Source organism: Rhea americana, unplaced genomic scaffold (assembly GCF_003343005.1).
Source record: "Rhea americana isolate MKP2758 unplaced genomic scaffold, rheAme1 scaffold_216, whole genome shotgun sequence".
NCBI classification, from domain to species: Eukaryota; Metazoa; Chordata; class Aves; order Rheiformes; family Rheidae; genus Rhea; species Rhea americana.
In genome coordinates this window covers 253,568-277,288 of record NW_028186312.1, presented here as the reverse complement: position 1 = coordinate 277,288, position 23,721 = coordinate 253,568, and the positions used below count along the sequence as shown (strand labels likewise).

The 23,721-nt window shown below is 33.7% G+C and overlaps 1 protein-coding gene across 1 annotated transcript in view; it reads right to left on the bottom strand.

Annotated features, from left to right (window-relative positions):
* ADGRV1 (adhesion G protein-coupled receptor V1) overlaps positions 1 to 23,721 on the bottom strand; it is a 273,263-nt gene that overhangs the window by 242,698 nt on the left and 6,844 nt on the right. Inside the window, exons 2-11 of the mRNA XM_085305143.1 lie at positions 19,200 to 19,384; positions 17,171 to 17,320; positions 15,922 to 16,017; positions 14,821 to 14,925; positions 13,237 to 13,350; positions 9,529 to 10,094; positions 8,001 to 8,271; positions 6,934 to 7,263; positions 3,433 to 3,609; positions 2,307 to 2,530 (exon numbers count right to left, since the gene is read on the bottom strand). Of these exons, the coding sequence (XP_085161269.1) occupies positions 2,307 to 2,530; positions 3,433 to 3,609; positions 6,934 to 7,263; positions 8,001 to 8,271; positions 9,529 to 10,094; positions 13,237 to 13,350; positions 14,821 to 14,925; positions 15,922 to 16,017; positions 17,171 to 17,320; positions 19,200 to 19,384 (2,218 nt within the window). The remainder of the gene's footprint in view (positions 1 to 2,306; positions 2,531 to 3,432; positions 3,610 to 6,933; positions 7,264 to 8,000; positions 8,272 to 9,528; positions 10,095 to 13,236; positions 13,351 to 14,820; positions 14,926 to 15,921; positions 16,018 to 17,170; positions 17,321 to 19,199; positions 19,385 to 23,721) is intronic.

The window sequence follows — 23,721 nt, the reverse complement described above, 5'->3', positions numbered from 1 at the left end:
GTCTTTTACCAATATGGATGCAATTAAAGCTCTTGTTTAAAATGTAAACTGCCTTAACAACATTACTAAGTTGTAATTAATACAACCTTGATAGAACTAATTATTTTGACTATTTCATCCATGCTATTACCAACTAGTATAATGATTATGAACATATTTCTATGTCCATATTTCCATTAAAGTTCTCACATGCTCTATCTTCTGACAGACTGATGCTACAATTTATAGAACAGTACAAACACATTCCTAGCACAGTGCATCTTTGTTTTCATTCTAATTCACTACTACTGTGAATTCACTACTACTACTACTTGCTGCCAGCCTTGGAAACTGAACTCTTTTGTTCGTCCAAAGAATAGAAACCATGCAGAAAGCAATAGTGCAAGCTTACACACATAACCATGCCAGTATCCTTCAACCTTGATTTGAAGAGTCATCTCTAGTACTAAAAAGATGATCTCTGCAGTCATTTCATTCTTAGCTTGTGCTAACATTAAAGTTGCCGGATTTCACCCATTGGCTTGAGGGATATTAGCCAGGTCTAGAAAAAGTTCAATTATTTGTCCTCCTCATTCACTTCTTTTTCTAGGCCAGACCACCTGTTCCTTACTTCACTCTCTGATCTTGCCAAGTGTGGGAAAGCTGCTTACTGTTGGCATGCTTTTCACCAGCCACTTCTTGATCAGCAGAACCTGCTACTTCCACCATACATAGTAGAAACAGAAAAGTGGTTATATTTGTCCAGCTGCCAGTTCAATCCTTATAAGAGCCATCATTTTTAAGACACAGTCTAAGTCTTTGATCAGAATAAACAACAGAATGCTGTCATTTCACACATGCTGTCAGAACTGAAAAAGTTGCTCTTGTACCCTATTCATTTCATTTATCTACATTATTTGTTTCCTTCCATTTCCCTTTGCGTGCTTGGCCACCTTACATAATTTCTTCACAATTTTAATCACCATTTCTAATCTTAGTTTCCCCTCTTATCCCAGAAGCTCTTACGAATTCCTTAAGAMCAAATAGTTTTATCTGCAGGAAGAAAAGTACAGGACTTCTTACAATAGTATCCATTTATTTTTGTCCTGAACAGGTTTGCCTTTTAAATGTAATAGAGTAGACAAGGTAGAATGAAATAACATGTGCTGCACTAAATGTATCTTCCAGCCAGCTTTTACTGAAGCAGTTCAACACTGCAATAGAAAAATATCTTTCTTTTGCAGTACAGTAACATTTAAAAAAAAGCAGGCTTTTCCACCAGGATCTTCCAATAATCAGCACCAGCTTGAGAAGCTGGCTGCCCACTGTTTGATAGTGTGCAATTGCCATGAGTACTGCTGTTGAAGTTCAAGAGCTACTTTATGCTTCATGTGAATACTTCTTTATGCATAAGGTGAAGACTATGGAAATTCTGGGTGTTATATGCAGATGTTGCTGCTGGTAGATCCCTAGAAACATATATTAGTATGTATCCAGCAAAACTGAAAAAATATTCCTTAGATTAATAGAAGGTAGAAGAGCAAGCCTGGTGGTATTTCTAAGCTATATATGTAACTGGGTTGTTGGAAGGACAGAAGATACAGTCAAGTTCTGCTGTTGCAGAGTAATACAAAGAGGGAGTACACTCCTGGATATACACTAATTAAAGCATTCTGAGTAATGTTCAAATGCATTTTTATAATAATAAAATTCAAATGCAGTTGGAATGTCCTGAGGTTCATTCCAACCTGGATTGTCTCCCAGAAGGGAGACAAAAACACTGTGCTTCAGAAACACCATTACGATCTCTGTAACAGATGACTGTAGGAATAAGTCCCTCTGGGCTATTTCTGATGCTAAGAGTTGTAATGGAAGTATCCAGTTATCAAGAATAAGCAATACTGAACACACAGGTCAAACAAATAAAAAGCTGATCTAATTCCTCAACGACAATCTAGATATAAACCCTTTTTTTGATTAAAAAAGAACATTTCTGTACTGCTTTCTACTTTGACTTAGTGTATCTCACTAAGCATTCAATTTCTGTAAAAAAAAATGTTAAAACCAAGCACTATAACAAATGATCAAAGCTGAAATAAGAACTTTCTAAATAGCATATGTACAGTACTTTAATCAAAACAAAAAGAATGTCAGTAGGTAATAAATATGACAGTTTCTTATGTTCATCTCCAGTCCAAGAGCAGTCCATACACAGCCTGAATCAAGGGCCTAACATTCCTCAAGGCATTTATCAACACAATGTATGCAATAACTTACATATAATTTGTTACAATTGATTCAGATGAATATAGACTATGGTACAATACCTGTCCAAAGTCAATAAAACAGTTTCATTCATTTCAGGTATATCATCAGCTTTAATAGTAATGTTGATTGTAGTATCACTTTGTCCAGATAAGAACACAACAGAGCCATTAAAAGGACTTATATCATCATGTGTTACTGCTTTTTGATTAAGACCAGAAGCTTTCAAACTCCAGAACACAGTTGCTTGACCATCAGTCCCATCTCTATGCAATACAATGGAAACCTATAAAACACACGAAACTGTCATGACTTGTGAAGGTAAATACAGAAACAACTACTTTTACTACTTTTACTTACAACAACTTTTTCTTCGCAAATTAACATTCAACTATGAACCTCAAAATGTTCAGYTTCTATTTTTACTCATAGCTATGTGTATCAGGTATGGCACCTAGGAAATCAATGATGTTATCTCAGTGAACAYATATACTAAACCTAACCTTTTTCATCATTCACCAAAGTCACGCATTTGGACAACAGAAAAGACAGAAAATAAACATTTTACAACTTATTCATATGACAAATCACTAAGCAATCATAAATACAATAAGCTTTGTGTGACTAAGAAAAAACAAAAATGTAAGGAAAAAAATTTTATGGAACTTCTCCAGCAGAAACTAAAGCACTCAGATGGATTGCAATGCTTTTGCAAATGCTTCTTTGGGTTTTCAGAAAGCTGAAAAGCAAAATTGTTGAAAAATATGCCCAGATAGCAAATTATATGTTCATGTGAAAGTCAGTCAACTATAAGACTCACAGTCACTTCCATGAACTTTATGATGACCGTCCTGCTTTACATGACTACTTTCTGAGTTGGTGAGAGAAATCAAAATTGTCTATATTATTCCTTGCGTACAACTATCAATGACTAACTGGATATTTGCATGAACACCAAAGGCCGACCTTACTTCTCTGATAATTACCAATGGATTATTTCAGTGCTTATTTTTATAAGCACTTTTCTGCTTATATTTTGTAAAACAAGAGAACGTTTGGGATCAGGCATAAATGTAGAGGGATGATWTTCTTCACATTACCTTTCAAATGCTACAATGAATTTAGCCAACTTTGCTTTCTCCAAATAAATTTTCCATGAAAAGGGACAATATAAAAAGGCTGGCTTACCACTGTAGCAGGGGAATCTTCTGGCTCAGAAAGAATAATTGGAAGATTGCTAGTAAAGCCAATTTCTCCATTTGCGATATCTGGAGTAATCCTCAGAGAAATATTTCGAATCTCACCTAATCTAGGACTCACTGGTGGAACCAGAGGAATTCTATTCACCAGCTCAACTCTTTCCAGCTGTAAGAAAAAATAACACAAAATTGAGAAACCAGATGCCTTGATACCAAGTGGGAGAAATTCTGATATTTCAGAATAATTTGCATATGCAACAAGTAAAATGTGTCCAGAAAAAACTTCATCATACTGGCACTATTGCTGTTATAAAAATCTAGAAGTAAATGTATCAAGTAAACAGAAGCGGATATTATTGAGCTTTGCCAGCAGAACAATACACATCATGGACAAATCATGTTAGCATAAATAATTAAACAGAGATCCAGACAGAAAGGGAGACCGAATGCATACATCTTTTAGATCAGCCTCAATGCTAGACTTGTGAACAATATTAACCTGATGAGACCTTGGACTATTGTCCTAACTTCATTATTTGCACCATACATTGATAAAAATCTACTGATGTCACTGGAACCATAATAATTCATGGCTTCAGATACAGCCTACATACCAACAAACCCATAGCTAAAGAACAATCCAGTCTTCTTTCTTCTCTCATACAATTTGAGGTACTTTCCTATCCATTTATGATTATTAATACATTAGCATTTCATTGAGAATTGAAATTTGGTACAATATTTCAAAACTGTCTTCTCTTCTTGTGTTATATTTCTGATGCCTTATTGATATGAAGAGGAAATTTTAGAAAATCTATCTCCTTTCTTTACCTGAGCAGTATGACTAAATCTAGCAACAGTATTGACAAAATAAGGAAAGTGAGATACCTGCTTAAGTATGCTTTTCAAATATTACTTATACCATGAGATTCTGTCTACAAACATCCCTGCAGCAAATTTTTCCATAACTGATCTGCATACACTTCTGCAAATGCTTCACTGGGGCACGAAACCTGCAGTGACATTCACCTTTTAACTCCCACACAAATATTTTTTCTTGGGTCTATCAGATATTACCTGATGATTTATCATATAGTAAAAATTTATTGGAAAAAAATGGCCTTATTTTGATCCTTACAGAAACTATGGATTATCATTTTCATTCATGATTTTTAGTCTTTCAACTCATAACACCAAACTACAGATGTGCTGTATTATATTTTGTGCCACAACTGCTTGAGTAACACAAAAATATTTGTGTATATTTCATTTGATGATAGATGGAAATGTTTTACAAACTGTATTTACTGTATTTAGTAATTGATTCTCAACCATATCAGCTAGTTATTGAGAGACTGAAGGAGGAATAAGTCGGGAGATTTTGTGGAATACGGTTCATCTCAATTGTTTTATAAACTATCTTTTGAAGTAGCCCCTGACTGTGCAATTAATAGCATGCGGGTGCATCACTGTGAGTTTTTGCAGCCCACTGAAGCTGCTTAAATACTATAAATCTGAATACATTGTCAAGTGTATGCTTCTGATCCTGGATAGTAACTCTGGGATAAAAGCACTGATTAATGAAAAGTCAAACAAAATTTTTTCAGCATTTTCTTTAATACCTTTGAAAGCAGAATAGTTCATGAGGAAAAAAAGCTTTGTGAATTGAATAATAGTAATGAATAGTTTATTAATTTTCACCGTTAGCCTTCCTGTCCATGCCAAAAATTGCATACTCAGACTAGAAAAACTGCACTAATTGAGGATATCACTGAAGAATGTTAATCTCATTTCTCCAGTTTCTCTACTTATTCTTTAGTTGTATTTAAGCTTCATTTCTAACTCTCCCCCAACCCTATTTCTCAAGTTTATCCTTTATTGTGCTTAGGACAAGGTCTGTAATCTTCTCATTCTAAACATGTTTCCTGAGCTTATCATTTATTCACAATGTAGAAGGACTGTCATAGTGACAAATAGCTCTTTCTTTTATATGAATTTCTAAGAGAATTTTTTGTGATGTAAACCCCTCTCATYTTATCTATTTAAACACAAAGATCTTCATGGTTCACGAAGAAAATACAAGAAAAAATGCTGGAATATACAGTTTGAAAGGCTTGACAAAGTGCATCAAATAGCAGAACATGATACACTCTGAAATACTTAATGTGTGTTCCTTTTTCAAATCCCACACATTAATGGTATTTAATTTATATCATTTAAATGTACTTGGAATTAGATTTTTTAATTCTCTTCTAGATCTTTCAGATCTCTTGCAGATGCAGAACACACTAATCTATTCTAATACTCGAGAAGGTAAATCTCAATTTAAGTTTAAATGCAAAAAAAATATCTACTATTATAATAATGATACAATTCTGGTGGAAATTCCTTCTCCTATCCTCCCTTTTTTAAAACGAGAAGTGAGAGGGGAAATATCTCTTAAAGCTTCCCAGAAGCAATTGAAACATTTTTGGCAAGCCATAAGTAAATAAATAATGATAATTTTTAAATACAAATATTTAAAATCAACAACTTTTATTTGAAAACTCTAAAGAAATCTGACTTAAAATGAAACAATAAAAAGAGACTAAGAAATGCCTCTGTGATTTGGGCTTCTGATGCACCAAGTCCCCCCTATTTCTGTATATTAAATTTACTCTCCGAGCTCTTCATGCCATGATCACCACAATGGCATAGTTAATCACAGTAAGTACAGTCCATGAGTGTTAACTGCACATGCAAAAATGAGCATAATAAATACCAGCTACAATGCTCAGGATGTTTCACAGCAGTATTTCTGAACRAAAAATTGCTAACAATTAAGCGAACTTGGTTTTTCCCTAGTGAAAAGTCTTAATTGGAAAGTGGAATATTTTTTAAATATTTTTTCTGAAAACCCCTTTTCTGTCAAAAACATTTCTAGTGAAAATTTTTTGCCAGTTTTAGCCAACAATGGCAGAAGTTCTCCTCTTCAAAATTTAGATGGGGAAAAGAGAGAGAAAAAAACTAAAAAAGTAGCAAAGAAAACTATACAAATAAAAGTGGAAAATGTACTTTTCAAGTTCTCTGGCCAAATTAATACATAAATGAAACATAGTATAGGTTTCATTATTTTAAAATTATATTTCCTGGCTTGTCATTATCAGATTTGTCATGCTTCTGTGAATTAATTTTTAAATCTTTAATTTGATTAAATTCAAAGCCAAGGGTYAGACACATAAACATACCTCAATATTGATCTTGTTTTGTTGAATTCCAAGATTAATACTTGAATCCTCTTATAACAGTTTATTTGAAAAGTTTGTGCAATTATTAAATAACAATTTGGAATAGAACTCTTTATGGCATATTTATGGAAGCTGTCCCTTTAAAAGAGAGACAGGTTTCTTAGCTAAAGATTAAATTTATTTACAGGATTGGTCATTTTAACTACACTCAAAGGTAAGGAGTTAAAGGGGTTAAAGAAAAAACAACAACAAAAAAGAAATACCTGAATGAGGAAATGGGCACCACTTTGAAGAAATGCATCATTTCTTATTGGTATATTTAAGGTATTTTGAGCTTTTCCTTCTGGAAATGTGAGAATGTTTTTTCTAGGCATATTTAGAATGCCATCTTTTGCTCTCTCAGGATCCAAAGCTCCAGCCGGAATGTACAGTGCAATATAAACCAACTGCACATCTCCAACTGTTCCTCTCTCCCTTGCAAAACTCAAGGATAAAAAGCGTCCCACTGGCTTGCTTTCGATCTTCTGATTCTCCATAGGATAAAATTTTATTACACCATAAACATCATCACTGTCCTGAATATAAAACAAAAGCTGCAAAAAAAAAAAAAAAACATACCATCATACCTTTTCTCCTTAGTGAATTAGTAGTCAAGAAAGAAATTAGATTGATAGTCCCAAAGTGTTCATTGCATACACAACATGGCTGGTGGCAGCTTTCCCACTACTTCAGTGTCCCAGAACGAGCTCTGAATAACTGATTTCCTTGGTTCAGCAGTCAAAGTGAACAATTAAAAAATGATTTAGATGGTGAATAAAATTCATTTTATTCACCAAGCTCATTCCAATCATTTCTAAGAAAAGCAAAGTAGGGACTTGAGCCTCAAAACTGCTAGCAACGCTAGTCACTTTTTTTTTTAATAGTTCAGAGTTTATTCTTAAWCACCAACCTATCCTCTTCAAGTTATTACTCTGTGTAAAACATTCCAATAATCATTAAGACAGCAAATGAGCAGAGAACATAGCTTTCCTGGGAGGTCAGCACCAAGCCATCTCTTAGCAAGCCTCATTCAAAGACAGCATTTAYGTACAACAGAAAATAATCATAGTTGGTTGGATGCTACTTCATTAAAAAGATCTGCCCTTGTATACTATACTGAGATGAATACTTTGGATATGGCTTTACAAGACGAGAATAAATTAAGGATTAGTTTCCTTGATTTATATTMAAGCACAAACCCTTCAGAGAGACTAACCAGTGTTACCAAAACTGGAAAAATCGCTGATTATTGCCTATGCCCTTCTCTGAAAGAAATCCTGAGCAGACTTACCTCAAATGGATCGCTCACTTCTGCACCTCCCTGTATTGTATTGGCCAAAAGTTTCAGAAGATAGGGCTCTGCCTCTTCTGGTATATCATCATTAATAATGTGCAGAGGAATTGCTGCCAGCATCTGTCCTTGATCAAAAGATAACTCYCCAGACTCTGGAATGAGGTCTGCAGTCACAGGTGAAGGATCACTACTATTACGGGTTATAATCCAGCTAACAGAAACATTTCCATGAGTTCCACCATTTCTTACAACTGTGATCCCTTCAAACCTATCATTTTGAATGAAAATAAAAACCCACAACATGTAATTATAATTAATCTTGGTTTACTTACTTATTCATTCCCTGACAGATTACATTGACTTCAGTGGAATTAGTTTTAACTGCAGAAAGTGACATTTGAGCAAGAGCTTAAAGACAGTGAAATCATAACATACATGTAGACTCTTCTTAGAGAGTGCTTAGTCATGAGCTCTCTATAATATATSTAAAGATACTTGTAAGAACTTATTTATTTTGTTTACAGTGAGAAAGATAGTGAGAAATGGAGCCTTGTCATGTTTACATTTGTCAGAGGAAACATGTTAAATTTAAGAAAACTTTTTCTCTACTGACTTTCTAAAACAACTTATAAATTATATCAAAATACAGTTCTCAGGCATGAACACCTAAATAATATTTCAGAATGAACTATTTCCCTCTGTACTGAAACATTAAGTTATCAATATTTAAAAAATTGAAAATGTCAAGTTTCCTGAATATGACTGCAAGAAAAAGTTTGGGAACCATGCCCTATGAAAATTTAGTCAGCAAGATTCATTTCTTTATTGTGTATAATAATAATAATAATAAAAAAAAGATGAGTACTGAAGCATTGGGCCTTACATACCAGAATATATTCATCTGAAATTGTTCATAATGTGATAATTTGATATACAACCTGTTTCTCTGGGGATGAACTAGTACCAGTACCTAGCAATGGACACTTCCACTGAGACTGCCAATATTGGGTAATCAATCCCATCTGTAAACATTTGTACATAGCTTTAACTTTTACATCTCTGTAAAATAACAAATATTTAACCTACTATTTAACTTATTTGGAAGTTAAGGGTACTCAATATCTCTTAGGAGACACTCAATACTTTTTTTTTTTTAATCAAAAACTGATTTTACACATAGGATATGCAAAAATTTATCAGGAAAGGCATCCTGACTTCTATGCTCCACTCACAAGGTTAGTAAATGAGYGGCAACATTATGGCTTTACAGACCCTGCATTTAGATTAGGAACATGTCAATATTCTGATAATGTAATAAGATATTTACAGTTTATATATACTGAAATAGCTCCCGTATAACAGGGTAACTAGATAAAATGTTCAGTAGCAATTTTTTCATTACTTTTAATGAAATCCTAAGGACGTTTAGAATACCAAACTTTCTACTTTCGTAGAAGGAAGACCCAAAGCACCAGTTTTAAAAATCCATTAAAATCACTAGTCACTGTTTGAAGATCTATATTACCTTGAAATTTGGTCTTCATCAACGATTACAGTCTGAGAAAACAGGATACTGTTGATTGATAGCACTCCATAGGGTTTATCATTCGGTTTGATGGTAACATGAACAACAGATGGATAAACTAAAACAGCATCTCCCTGCAAAGTGTCTTTAAGCAGCATAATCTGAAAGGTCTCAGCAATTTCTGGTATGGCATCATCAAGGATCTTAAATTTCATATAAGCTTCATGAACTAAAGATGGGAAAACGATAGTCGTATTTGGTTGTAGATCTAGGAAGTCTAAATTAAGCTGTGCATGTGCTGATGAATTCCCTGTTATAATAGTATAACTGACAGAGACTTCATATTCATCAGGTCCAATTAATCTTCCGCTGTCATCCTTACCACGAACCACTTGAATAGTTAACACATCAACTTCCTCAGGCACCATATAAGCACTCTGAACAAATCGCACGGGGCTGTCATTTTTTTTAATATTAATCTGAACAGAATTTTTTGTGGTGTTGATTTCAGCCCCTCCCTCAACACTTCTCAGATGAACAACAAACAATTCATCATTTTCAGGTATCTGGAAAAATAATATTAGCAACCAGGTATAAGTCACATGAGAAATATGCTTTATATATTTTGCAGAAAAGGGAAATACACAACTTGATAATTCATTTCAATATTAAAACAATCAGGAAAAAAGCTTAGGAGCTTGTAACTGACTAAAAATCCCTTCTCAAAACTGAATGCTTCCATTTTCTAAAATGAACAGTCCTCTAGCAGTATGAAAAAGGGGGGAAAGTCCAAATAAAAAAAATACACAAACTACACAGGAATCACAAAAATCAGGATCTCTCCATAGTCTCCAGACTATGAGGAAATCCCATTGTTGCTATCTGAAACCACTTCTATTTTGAAAACAGTTTTCCTCCCAGTTATTTAGGGTTACAACCTCATTAGCTGATGTTAGCACTGATTTACCTCTATGCATGCCTGAAAGAATATGGGAACAACCAAGGTGCGGGCACAATTTGCCTTGATCTTCCATTTCTTTTTGACTGTAAAAGGAACATTGCCTACTTTCAGACACACCCACATTCCTAAGGAAACACAGATCTGAGAATGTATTTTCTGCTGCTTAGTTATTTATTAGATCCTGATATTTTTTCAACCAGACAACTGTTTAAACTGCATTTTAGTTCCATCAATTTCTTCTCTAATAACTGATGCTGAATAACTAATACAGAATGACTTACAAGTCCAAAAGTAAAGAACTTAAGGATGATGTTTTTGCTCTATATTACTACATTTTATTCCCCATATCTTGATTTGTTAAATTAATTTCATTACTAATGATTTCAGTTTCTCCATTATTCATACGTATATAGGTGAATGTAAATCTTTAAAAATTATGAATAATATTTGCATCTGACCATCACTGCATACTCTCAAAAAATAGTATTATATGATTCTGAGAGAAATTCCAGGAAAAAGTTACATTTTCACTGCTAATGGTAATATTCTGTYATAAAGTTGACAAATCCTTTTATGCATTTTTGTTTATTGAGCTAAAAAAGTCCGATTTTCCTGCTGTCCAATATTTCTTCTTTTTTGTGCTCATTTGCTAATTGGCCACCCTCAGATCCTTTTTTAGGCCTAAAAGAGTGAACATGCAGCTCTCTTTACAGCTCATGCCAATTCTATCCCTTTTTGGTCTGTGGCACTTAAATTTGCATAATGTTGTTGACTGATGCAGCTTTTTTCAACCTGAGATCTGGAAGCTCTAAATCATGTCTCCTATACTGAGATACAAAAGTTATTTTATCTTACCACAACAGAAGCTAACTTATGTTTGTTTTAGTCCACTAATGAATACACACTCTTGCACAATAAAAATATGCATTTAAGAAACAGTCAAAGTACATGCAGAATTTTAGCTGTAGATTACATCTCAATATTACATATAAATGGGACATCCTGGAGCTCTAAATTGCATTGTGATTGACCAATAAAAACACCAGCAAAACTTAAAGGACTTTTAGCATAAAGGATTCTCAATGTTGCCTCGTCTCTTTCATTTTCTCTTAAACAAAGTTTCCATTATTCTTCACTAATAAAAGAAATGTATACAATGAAATGACCATAAAAGTAGTACTGTTGAGATCAGATCTGCAGCCTTCTGACTTTTCTATAAAAGAAGGCTCATTTCTTTGTTTTTTTTCTCCCTTCTGTTCCTAAAGGCTCTAAGTTCTGAGAGTAACACTGGATTCTTACGAGTTTCACCACAATCATCATCCATTTTTCACATACTTGCTTTTACTGAGGGGATCAGCCACACATCTACAGATAATACTTTGAGTAACAGAATTTTGAGAGCATCTTTCAAAAAGAAAAAAAAATCACATCCTCCTAAGGAGCTTAACAATTCTTTTTTGTGCATAAGACACAGAAATACTACATCTTATCTAAAAGACATGCTTCCACAGTTCAGACACACCAGGCTGGCACAGTCTCTTAAGACTACAGATATCATTAGAGATGTGAAAAAAAAATGCAAAAAAATCACTTAAAAGATAATCATTTCCAAGAAAGCCAACTTTCCACTGTTAATTTTTTCCTGTGAATTTCTGTATTAAGTTGTTCTGTTCACATTTGCCTATTTTGGTGCCTCTATTTCTCATCTTCATTTTATAAAGTTAAAAAAAAATAGGAGGTAAAAAAAGTTGAATATCACAAATTAAAAAACAGAGAATGTTTTGCTTACTATGAAATAAAAAAAAATTTCAAAATATATTAACTTCATTTTCGAAAGGCCAATTCAAAAACTGAATAGTTATAATTATCACTTAGTATTAACGTTTTTCACAAGGTAGTCTGCTTGTTTTAGGGTATTTTTAATTTTTTGGAGGAATTCTTTTTAATATGCTTCTACCCTGGAAAATGTGCATATAAAAATGGATACATACTTTTCAATATATCTTGTCCTTATGAACATTCCATGTGTTATATTCTTTGTTTAGTGGCAAATATAACATCTGCTCTTCACACTTATGAGGAGCAATCAAGTTAACAATGCATAAAATTGATTCTTTTGCACTGTTAGCTGAAGGCAGAGGAACTACCCAGACTTCACTGAGGATGTAATCAGAAATGCACCATGTAAGCAATGACTCAGTAAGGTTCCCATTACCTAAACAATTAGTAAAGATAAAAAGAAGAGCCTGAGTTAACTATGCAAACATGCAAACGTGGCCTGAATTTGCAAGGTGGGCAATTAGAAAAAAGTAGAACATAAAAGAAATGTAAAAAAGGGAAATACAGAAAGGACAGTCTAATAGATAAAGAAATACAATGGATTCAATACTTTGTTAAAGAACATCACCCTTGGCCAGACACCTAGTACCTCAGCATTCCATCTTGAAAGAAAGTMTAATACTTTCCTGTTTGTTTATACATTTCTTGCAGAAGCACCTAACGGGGTAGTCAGACATGCCAGGATATATTTAGAAACTAAAGAACTTCACAGATGAGAATTACAGAGAGCGCATTATAAAGATTAAAATAGCCCACACTGTCAAAATTTAACATCGCTTTAATAAGCAGAATCACTTCTTAACTTTACCTAAAGTAAGCATTTTCATAACCTATTATTTCAAGCCCCTATAGAATAGAAGTTAATTTCACTTTAGGTTTGGATATATAGGAAGTTAACTTGTGCTTACCTGATCATCCAGCACTGTTAAATTATAAATCATCATTGATCTACCAGGGGCAAATGTAATATTTCCCTTAACTGGACTTAAGTCTTCTTCAGCTGGGTTTGGACCATCCTCTATCTGCAAAGAATCAATTTTTATGATGAGATAAAAACGGCAATATGGCAAATACCAAATACCAAAATGGCAATACAGATCTAGTACAATAATCAACATACAGTGCACGACATGCACAGCAACTGACTGACTATTCAGTCATCTCCTATTTCATAAATGTGCATATTCAATAGTGAAAATCTGCCCTTTTTTGCCAAATAGAATAAATCAGAATAACCACTCAGAAGGAAGTAGGCAAAGCCAGAAAAAGATGAAGAAATTTACTTCCGTATAGGCCCAAGAGGGCTCTTTGGTATCAATCGATGCATCATTGATTCTTTCACATTATTGAATATTCATTATAATTTAATTTATATCATAAGTATGGCATAAGTTCTAAGACAAAATAACAACAGTAATTGGTTTTGTGTCTTTCTTTTTATCTTGACTATGACATTTATAAATATTGAAAACCAGTGCTGTGTAGAAACAGCTGAGCCTAAAATTATTGATATGCAAATATTAATTTGTTACATTTAACAGTGAAACCTAAAACACTGAGAAGCCTTTTAGGGGCAATGTATTTTTTTTAATGTAAAATACTGTAAATTGTATTTCAGCTTATCTGAATAACCATACTGTGAAGTGAACCTGATTAATTCTGCAAATAGCAAAATTTATTGAACCTTAAAACAGACAGGTCTGCAATAAATTACACAGAGAACCACATTATGCCCTTTAAATGTACTTACTATATACTTATTATAAAAATAAAAGTCTACTACAAAGCTTTTCAGATTTTGACAGGTCTAGATCAAATCCTCGATGACCTTTAAGACTAGAGCACAGACAAAAAAMCCCCAGCAATATTAAAGAACCTTTGCTTTACATACAATTTTATAGCATGTAGTACAATCTCAGCCAGTTAAGAAAAAGAAAGCAATAAATGCAGTATCTGTATCATGTTCAAATCAAGCAGATAAACAACAAACTAAATATTCAACCTAACTAATTATTCTGAAAGCTTCAGTTTTTGGAAGTTCAGCCTGCAATGTCTTATAGGGACAGAATTTCACTAATACTGAGCTCGCATACTTACACGTTCAAAGATGGGACAACATTAAAGATCCACTCTGATATTTCTTTGTAAAAAATATATATAGATTTTGAAAAACTTTTAAATCAGACATTTCTTATACAAACACATGCTTTGTTTGTTCTCTACTAATGCAAATAAATACCTGTTCAAGTATCTTTTAAAACTACAGAGAATATTCAGCTTTCTTTAGTATATCTTAATTTTTCCTCCACTTAAACTGTCAGATGACTACAGCCTTTTCCTTGTGAGAAGGAATACTTCCATTTTATGGAATAGATTTAACAAATGTAGATACTGGCATTTTTCCCCTCCTCCACTTTTACATATACTTTCGTAAGTTATGACTACAGCCTACCAGTTTAATCCGAAAGGCTGAGACCCTTTTATAAACTCACCTCAAAAGTCACGATGACCGTTCCATAAGTTCCCCTCTCTCTAATTAGGGTGAGAGGCACAGATTCATTTTTACCCTTGGGCTCATTCACTGTGATTACAGCAGACTAATGAGGAAGAAAAGAGACAAGCAATCAAGCACAGATCAAACATCACAGCAAAATGAAGAAACTGTTACCATAGAAATACCAAACTCCCACAGACAAGCTAATCCAATCTGCAAACCAGTCCACTGATGGCATACATTTCCTAGCAACCAATTAGTTCAGCTAATAAAAGGCTTGAAAGATTTCAGATAAAGAAAAATCATCATAAGTTATGCAAATATTTTTTTTTTCCTGTAAATGAAGTCACTATACACAGAATATCACAGGATAATCAATTAGGTCATGCTACTGGTTGCTTTTTCAAACTATGGTGGTAAAAGATTTTAAAGAACTTAAGTAATTCAGGGAGCTATACTATGGTTCTGAAAATTTCTAATGTTCTTGTGCTTTTTCAGTGAAATCCTTCACAAAGATTACCTTACCATAATGCTCACAATAGAGCATAGCCCCTCCCACTGCTAACATAGTCTCTGTATTATTGCWATTTTCATCCACTATACTACAGTCATCCCCAGCATCTTATACCAGAAGTTGTATATATCATTATGGTGTTGCCTTCAGATTGAGAGTTTACTGTAAAAATGCTCATTACAGAACAGAAAATACACAATTTTCAAGATTTTCAAAAACACCTTTTTACCTTTATTTTTTCTCTGGTACTATTCTTAAGTTACTACACTACTATATTTAGATCTCAGCGTATAGATGAGGGGCACTGAGACTGAAACGACTTTAAAGAAATTTTATCTTTAACATTAGCAGCATAGAACTTCAAGTGTGAGGATCTCAGGCTATCGCTCAACAGCTAAATGCATATAGTACTATTAAAGCTATATATTTGTGTGAATTAAGTACATATGTATGGATTACCTCTAGAGATGTTTTCAAAGATGTAAATCAGAATCACAGTTTTAAGGGACTCAGCTGAGTAACTAATTAGCGTCTTCGAAAACGCTTTCTAAAATTTTCACATATACCATAAAAAAAAAAACATACCATGTTAAAAGAAATTATTCCAAAGGCATTGTCATTTGATAATATTGTTACAGTGACAGACTTGGGTGATCCAAGCTTTATTCTTGCAGATGGTTTCTAAAATTAACAAAACAGAATATTTAATACAGTGATAGGCAAAAAAATAGAAAATATTGTTTGGTGTCACTGACTAAATAAATATTATTTTAACATAAATTGTATTATTATCTATTATTATTATCCATTATTATCTATTATAATGACAGTTATTTAGAGCAATAGAACGCACCAAAATAATTCTTATTCGGTAGGAAAAATATATTCTATAGAGTTAACAACAAAGCACTTGAAACAAACTTGGTAAATCATTAACCATTGTTTGACAACCTATTAACAATACCATAGTTATAGGGAGCTAGGTATGAAGCATGTAGTATTGCCAGGAACTCAAAAGTTGTTCTTTTCTTCCTAATGTTGTATAAAATGGAAACTTTGAAGCTTACTATTATACGAACAGAAATATCAGTGAAAGGAGAGAAATTGTTTATAACAGTAAAAATGAGATACTACATCTATGAATCAACTGAGAGAAGAAGAAAAAATACAAATATTTACATTTACTGCCAACATCTCATGAGGTCTATAAAAATTGCCAGTATAAGACAAGATTCTTCTTTTTGAGCTGACTTCAAACTTCAAAGCCATGAACTGCTACCTACCCCGCACTCCCCAAAAGAGAGAATATTCATGTTCTAAAAGCATTACTCTTATAAGATAGAAAAATATGCAGAGATTTAATAGTATATTGTTTAAATTTGTTTCATTTTGTTTTTTTCTAGGGAGGTCTTGTTTACCCTTTGCTTCTGGAGGACTGAAAATTATCCTGTTTCCTTTGCTACTTCCACCCCCTCTTTAAGCTACAGTCTACACAGGAAAATAGAAAAAGCTAATAGCCTCTTCACAGTCTAACTCTTCTTCATTCTAATAGAACACCTTCAAACGTCCATGGTCGAGTACACTGCTTGATGAAGTTTCAGATTATGTCTAAACYGCACAGCAACATCACATAGAGACACCCCCAGGAACAGTAAAACCTTCTTAAGAGCAGTAAACACTGTCCTGGCTAATCTCCAAATTTTAGTTCTCATCCATGCAGACTTAGATTCACCACTTAGAAGAAGCACAATCACACTGAAATCTATGGAATACCATTCATGTCAGCTTAGCCAATGCTTTCTGAGGAAACATGAATTAAAAAACTGAGACTTACAGGTAGCGTCAAGTAAAATAYGAATGTCTCATCAGCCTCTGGAAGATCATCATCACAGACAGATATATATACAGTTCGATTTGTTTCTGTATCAGGTATATATGCTGCTGCATATGTGTCAAAAAAGTCTCCTGTGTGTTCTCCGTAAATCTACAATAAATACACAAACGAGTTTCATCTCTTTCCTCCTGCACTAACTTCTRTATTATTCAGAATTGATTGCACAGATTTCATACATTCTTCTTCGCACATAATTCTTCTCCCAAATTCACCTGCTGTCATCCAGTGCATTTCTGGGCAGAAATTATAGATAACAGTTTATTGTATCCAAGCAGAGTAACCAGAAAAAACACTTTATCCAGAACCAGTTGTAACTTCCTTCCTCACAACTCAGTATCTTATGCATAACATACCATATGACCAACTTTTCATGGAAAAGACTGTTCTTCTTAGCACAAATCTGTTACCATAGAAGTTACCTATCCTAAGCTTACCTTAAGATGTAACTGCCTTCTGCTTCCTGTCTCACTCTAGTGAGTAAAAGGAACCTACATGCTAGCTTAGACCTGTTTAATGTTTTGATTGCTAATGTTGAACAAGATGAATTCTTCTATGATATACAACACTGCTTTGAGTCTACAAAAAAAAAAAAAAAAAGGTTCATTGACTCTACTATAAGCAGAATGGTTTCAGGAGAGATTACAGAACCAGTTATATCAAGAAGGCGAGGTCTGTAGGTTAAGTTTACAACTGGAAACTAAAAAAGGAGAGAAGCAATTAAACCAGTAATAACTACCAAACCTTAAAGACACTAAGAGTTTGAATGAACCATTGCGAACRAAGCAACTCCTGTGGCTTGAGAATACTGAAATTAAAATTTCAGTGAAGAAAAACCCGAAGTTTAGCAGATGTTTTTGTGGATATACAAAGGTCAAATACTTCCATTGTCTAATTTTAGGCACATGAATAATTAAAATTCATATTTATTAATCAAAATGGATTGACTATTTGTCAGATGGGTTGAGTGCTGTAGCAATCATTGGACATTTTGACAATAGTGTTTCTTATGCATCTGAACCAATACTAGATCTACCAGAACACTCTTAGGCAGACAGGCTATACATGCCTTCATAAAAGAACTATTCAAAACATTCAAGTTAGAAACTGTTCGGCATTTCAAGCCTTAATACTGTAGCTAAGTTACTATGTTAGTTACACCATTAAATACTGCTAGTTTCAAAGTAGACTCACATTTTCTCCAGCTTTTCTCCTCAAACATTAATAAAGTACAAAATCTCTACTGAACAATTTCTGTTCCTTTGTAATTTATGAAACCTGCCTTTTTCATATTTAATTACAGGAGAACGTAGAATTGTGCAGCAGTATATGATAGTTTCCTTTATCTGCAGACTGAAGGAATTCATAACCAGCACATCTCTGAAGCATTGCTGTATTCTCCTTACTCATATCACACAGCACCTTACTCCATATACAAATAGTTTAGCAAACCCTAAAGGGTTTAAATGATTAAAGGAAGCACAATCAGGATAATGGCTAATAACTCCTAAGTAGTAAAGGGAAGAAATAATATAAACATAGTGACCTCAATTTCTCAAAGAATTGAACAATGTATTCATAAGGACACCTGACTCAAACAATGGAGTTGCTATTAAAATGCCAGTGCGAGAGCTAGTTGGAAAGGGAGAAATTGTTGCACACTTGTATTTCAATATGAAATCACAGCTTGAATCAAAATTCAATCAAGGATATTAACTTGGAGTTCTCCCTCAGTAGTAGGAGCTGGCTTCTTCAGGAGATATTTGTACCTGGAAATATCTTGATACTACTGACATAGCCAACAGGAATTTGCTCAGTTACAGAAACCGGGTGTTGTTTGTTCAGAGTGAAGTGTTGCCTCAGTGAACCCCTCCCCCCTTTCCCTTTCACTTGTTTGGTAAAAAAAATAAGCAACATTCAAAACTTCAGAAAGACACTAGTATTTCTTGAGAAGTAACCGGCAGTTTCTTACCGACACAACTGCTGTGACGTTAGCAGGCTCCCCTGTCCTCTCAATTACAAGACGTATAACGGTTGTACTTGTTTCATTAACTACAAATTCTGTTTGTCCACTGAACTTCACTTCTGTTTCTCCAGATGTGAGATGAACAACTAATACTAAAAGAAAATGAACTAATATAGAAGCAAAGGGCATCCCTATAAAAAAGAAAAGAATAATTAAAAATAAAGTATGCATGGGAAATACATAAAATACTCTCTATTGACCTTTCCTATCTGGTCAAGTTTCCTCAACACTTCATATACTGGGATTATCTGATGAACTTCAGAAATGAGACAAGAACATGCTCTGGTTTCATCTAGGATCAAGGGAGATAACATAATTTTCATCTACTTCACATAATACATACTCCCTTCGTATTTTCTAAATAGAGTTAATTATCATCTAAAATTGATCCTAAATGCTTAACATAAAGTCTATTTCATTGTTCCTGCCATTCTTTAACCCGGCTCTCAGACGTCTGATATTCTAGATAGTGTTTATTAACTTTTTTCAACTTGAGGACTTACTAACTTTTTTCAGAAAAATATATCTACGCTGCCACAACAGCTTGCATTTCCAAACAACAAGTAAGTGTAAGTATTGACAGTTTACTAACTCTTATTTTCACTTTGCTTGCGTTCTTGCTTCTCTTTAGAAATACACATGAACTGGGAATAAGGGTGGAGAGCTGAATGTTTGCGGTCATCCTACAGATCACCTTCTGCCATCTTATAGACCATGAAATACTCTTGGACAATTACATATTTACTTCAGTTTTCTTCTGCTGCTTCTCTTATCTCATAATTGTTTTCTTGTCACACAAAATCATTGTGGCATATTTTAATGCGACTGTAACCTTTATATCGATAGATCATTCTTTTTATTTATGCACAAGGCCCAATTTTCTTTTCTGTTAGGATAAGATAACTTAAAACTAAGGTAGATGTGTTACAATTCAGTAATGTAACATGTATGTTTACATGCCAGTGAAATCAGTAGGTGTTGCAACTGTGAAAAATGTATTCTTAAGAGGCACCAGAAATTGGAAACACTGTGTTATGCACATGCTCGTATTGTATAGTGCTGATCARAACTGAGGGCTTGGACACTGAATGGAGATTTCTGTCAGGAAGTTCTGAGCAATTTTTGAACAAATCAGAAAAACTAAGAGCTCTATGGTGTCCTAGAAACTATAAAATACAGATAGCTTTCATGTTGCACTGAACAAGTTAGCCTTTGGTCCACTAAAGCTAACAGAGCTTCAAAAAGAYGTCACGACTTTGATTCGTCTTACAATAAATTCTGTGTGGACAAGAATTAATTTTGCGCTGCGAACACTTGGTATCAACAGCCTTCAGACATGTTAAAGGACAAGAATTAACCACAGACATGACGTATCAAATAACTTTGTTTTAAACACAGTCAAGAAAACTTATCGTCTCTTGAAATGCTTATAAGCAAAGACTGGTGGGATGACAAAATTAGATTATTTTAATTACTTTGTAATAAAATATCCACCCAGCTGTACTGAACACCACTGAAGAAAAGGATGAGCAATGAAAATACGTGCAAAAGATGAGAAGCAACTATTATGAAAACAATGATCCATTTTGCAGCCTAAATAAAGAATGTTTTGCTATTTCTAACAAGAATGTCACATAGTAAAATAATTTCTGCTGTGAAACTTCACACTGCTATAAACAGAAGTTTTATTACCATAAATACAGTCATTCAAGATCTCCATGGCTTTTATTAAGAATTTAAAGCATAACAGACTTTCAGGATCAATGCTTTATTTCTAAATATCTATTTAGTTATTCTAGTGCTGAAAAAAGCTTAAAATAGGAAGCAAAGTTGAAAAATTTAGAAAGAGTAACATTTCTTGGAACTGAAAATTCTCAGCGTATCAAAAGCTGACAATATTAACTTGCACGGTATTTCTGTTCTTTATTATGTGGAATTGCTCTGAAAAACACAAATCTTCAAGCCTGAAAGTGAACAGTTGTATAACCTTTGTAAACTCTGAGGCAATTACACTGTCTGCAAATGCAGGCATCATCCATACTAAACTGAGGAGTTTGTTGACCTTTAAGCTTCAGCTGTTACCTTGTCACAGACTTTGCAAATATCTTCCCACGGTACATACTTCTAGTAAATAATACTGAAAACATGATCCTTGGGGGCAAGATTACAAAGTTTAGAATTACTTGAATTCTATTACTTCTACTAAAGGGCATACTAAAACTATAGGATTACTGCTGTGGAACAAGAGAAGTTTCACAATCATACCATCAATTATTTAGCTGGTGTGTATTCTTCCTTGTTACATTATTTGTACTAAGATTTACTTCGTATGGGCTGCCAAAACTAGTTTTTGATCTATTTAAAAATTAATATTTTAAAAAATTGTTTATATAAAAACTGATAAAATATAGTAAAACTAACATAAATTGAGAGAATGCAAAACAAATCTGTTCAAATATCCAAAAACATAGCACTGGTCACAGTATTTTACTTTATTAAATACCGACCTTACTATATTAAATTCCTGATTTTGTTATGTAAATTTATATACTGTGATTTGTTTCTTATTAACTGCATTGCTTATAGTTCAGCAATAACCTTTGCAAGATCAGGGATATATATATATATATATATATATATGTATATATACACACACACACATATATATATACACATATATATAGCTCTTTCCCCACTCCTGGCCCCCACCTCAGTATATCAGACAATCACTGGTCAAAAAAAATTTTTTTTTCCAAATAATGTTGAAACTCTAGTCTTCACAGCTAAATTTTGATAAACTAAATGTTTACTAGATCAGTCTTCTCTGATACAGCCAAATATTACTGAGTTCCATTTTATTAGTCCAGGATATTACATTAGTTAAATAAATATTCTTGAAGTAACAACCAACATCAGGTATCACATCTCTTCAGAAGTATGGACAAATCAACGGATCAGCTACTATGTCAGCCTGTTCTGACTAAAGCTATTTCAAATAATGACTTGCACTACCAGTGACAGTTTAAAGCAATGTTATATACTGAGGCCTGAATGATGTTTGAGAGTGTCTTATTAAGTGTTTCTACTATTAAAAATAAAAGTCACAAATTATTTCTATTGGACAATCCAATAAAAAATAAAGAAATCAAACTCTAAATTGAGTCATGCTCCATAACTAACTTTTTTTCTGGTTTGCATTTTATAGTATCTTCTGAAGTCTACTTGTTTCCCCAAAAAAAAAAAAAAAAAAAAAAAAGGCAGAATCCTAGCACAGCATATACTGATTCCACAAAGCAATTTCCATAGTAATGTCAAAAAACATGGAGGCAATACCATTTCAACCTATCGTCCTGCTGGACTTGAGAAGTAGGCTTATGAAACTGATGYTTATCATAATTGACGAATTACTGAGATTAGCTTGTTTTTTTTTYCCCCCGAGTTTCCAGAACAAATTTCAGAAGAAGATTATGCAGCCTATAAAAAATGAGAGGTCTTTTCCGCAGATTTTTATACTGACTTCCATGTTTAATAAACCTTTAAGAGAGTAAAGATCTCCTGTTGTTTTCACAGAAGGATGAGGGATCCTACAGAGTGGAAATCCAAATATGAAAGGAAATGGAGTGTAGGATGCCAGATATGGAAAAGAGAATGGCAAAAGATAGGTTGTTTTTTTAACAAAGAAGCAGATGGAAATAGTGATTAAGCACTCTATCCTACAGACTTGCCATTGCTGTTTAGTAGAAGAGACAAGCAGGTATGCTGAAGCAGAAACTCCAAATCAGCAGCTACATCTTGATTACCATTGCTAAACTTTGCACAACTCATTGATTTCTGAAGTCCACCGATATGGCACAGCAGTGCAAGTGTAAAGTCTAGTGCACTTTTCAGTGCTTGTCCTTGTCTACTCCCTGTGATTACAAATACCCAGCCAAGTAGAACATTCAAAAACTGGCATGCCTAGTACTCTGAATGGAGTGCAGCATTACAACTATCAGTGGTTGCCAGAGAGAAGACTATTCACAGCAGAGATGTCAGCACCCAGCAGCATCTTTGGCTGAATACAATGGGAGAGAGATACATGTGCTCTTTCATATGTAAAGAGGAGATTCCCTGTAGTACATCGGAATAGCACATAGCAAGAAGTTTCACAAGGTCATTGCTTTTGCTGCATCTGTTGTAGAAATATATTAAAAACCTTCATGTTCAGCATTTTAGGCATTCTCAGGAGCACAAATTTATAACAGTCTTARAAAACAACCTGGGAAAACAGCAGGAATTATGACAATTTTTATTCTCTAAAAATTGACTTTTAACACTGTCACTATCCCAGATGAACAGAGGAACATTTTACTTCATACTGTTTTGTTTTTTTGCCTTGGAGTTCCCACATTTCACATGCATCCAAGGGAAGACACAACAACAGCTGCATGTGCAAAACCTAACCTTTGAATAGTTGAATAGCTGGTAT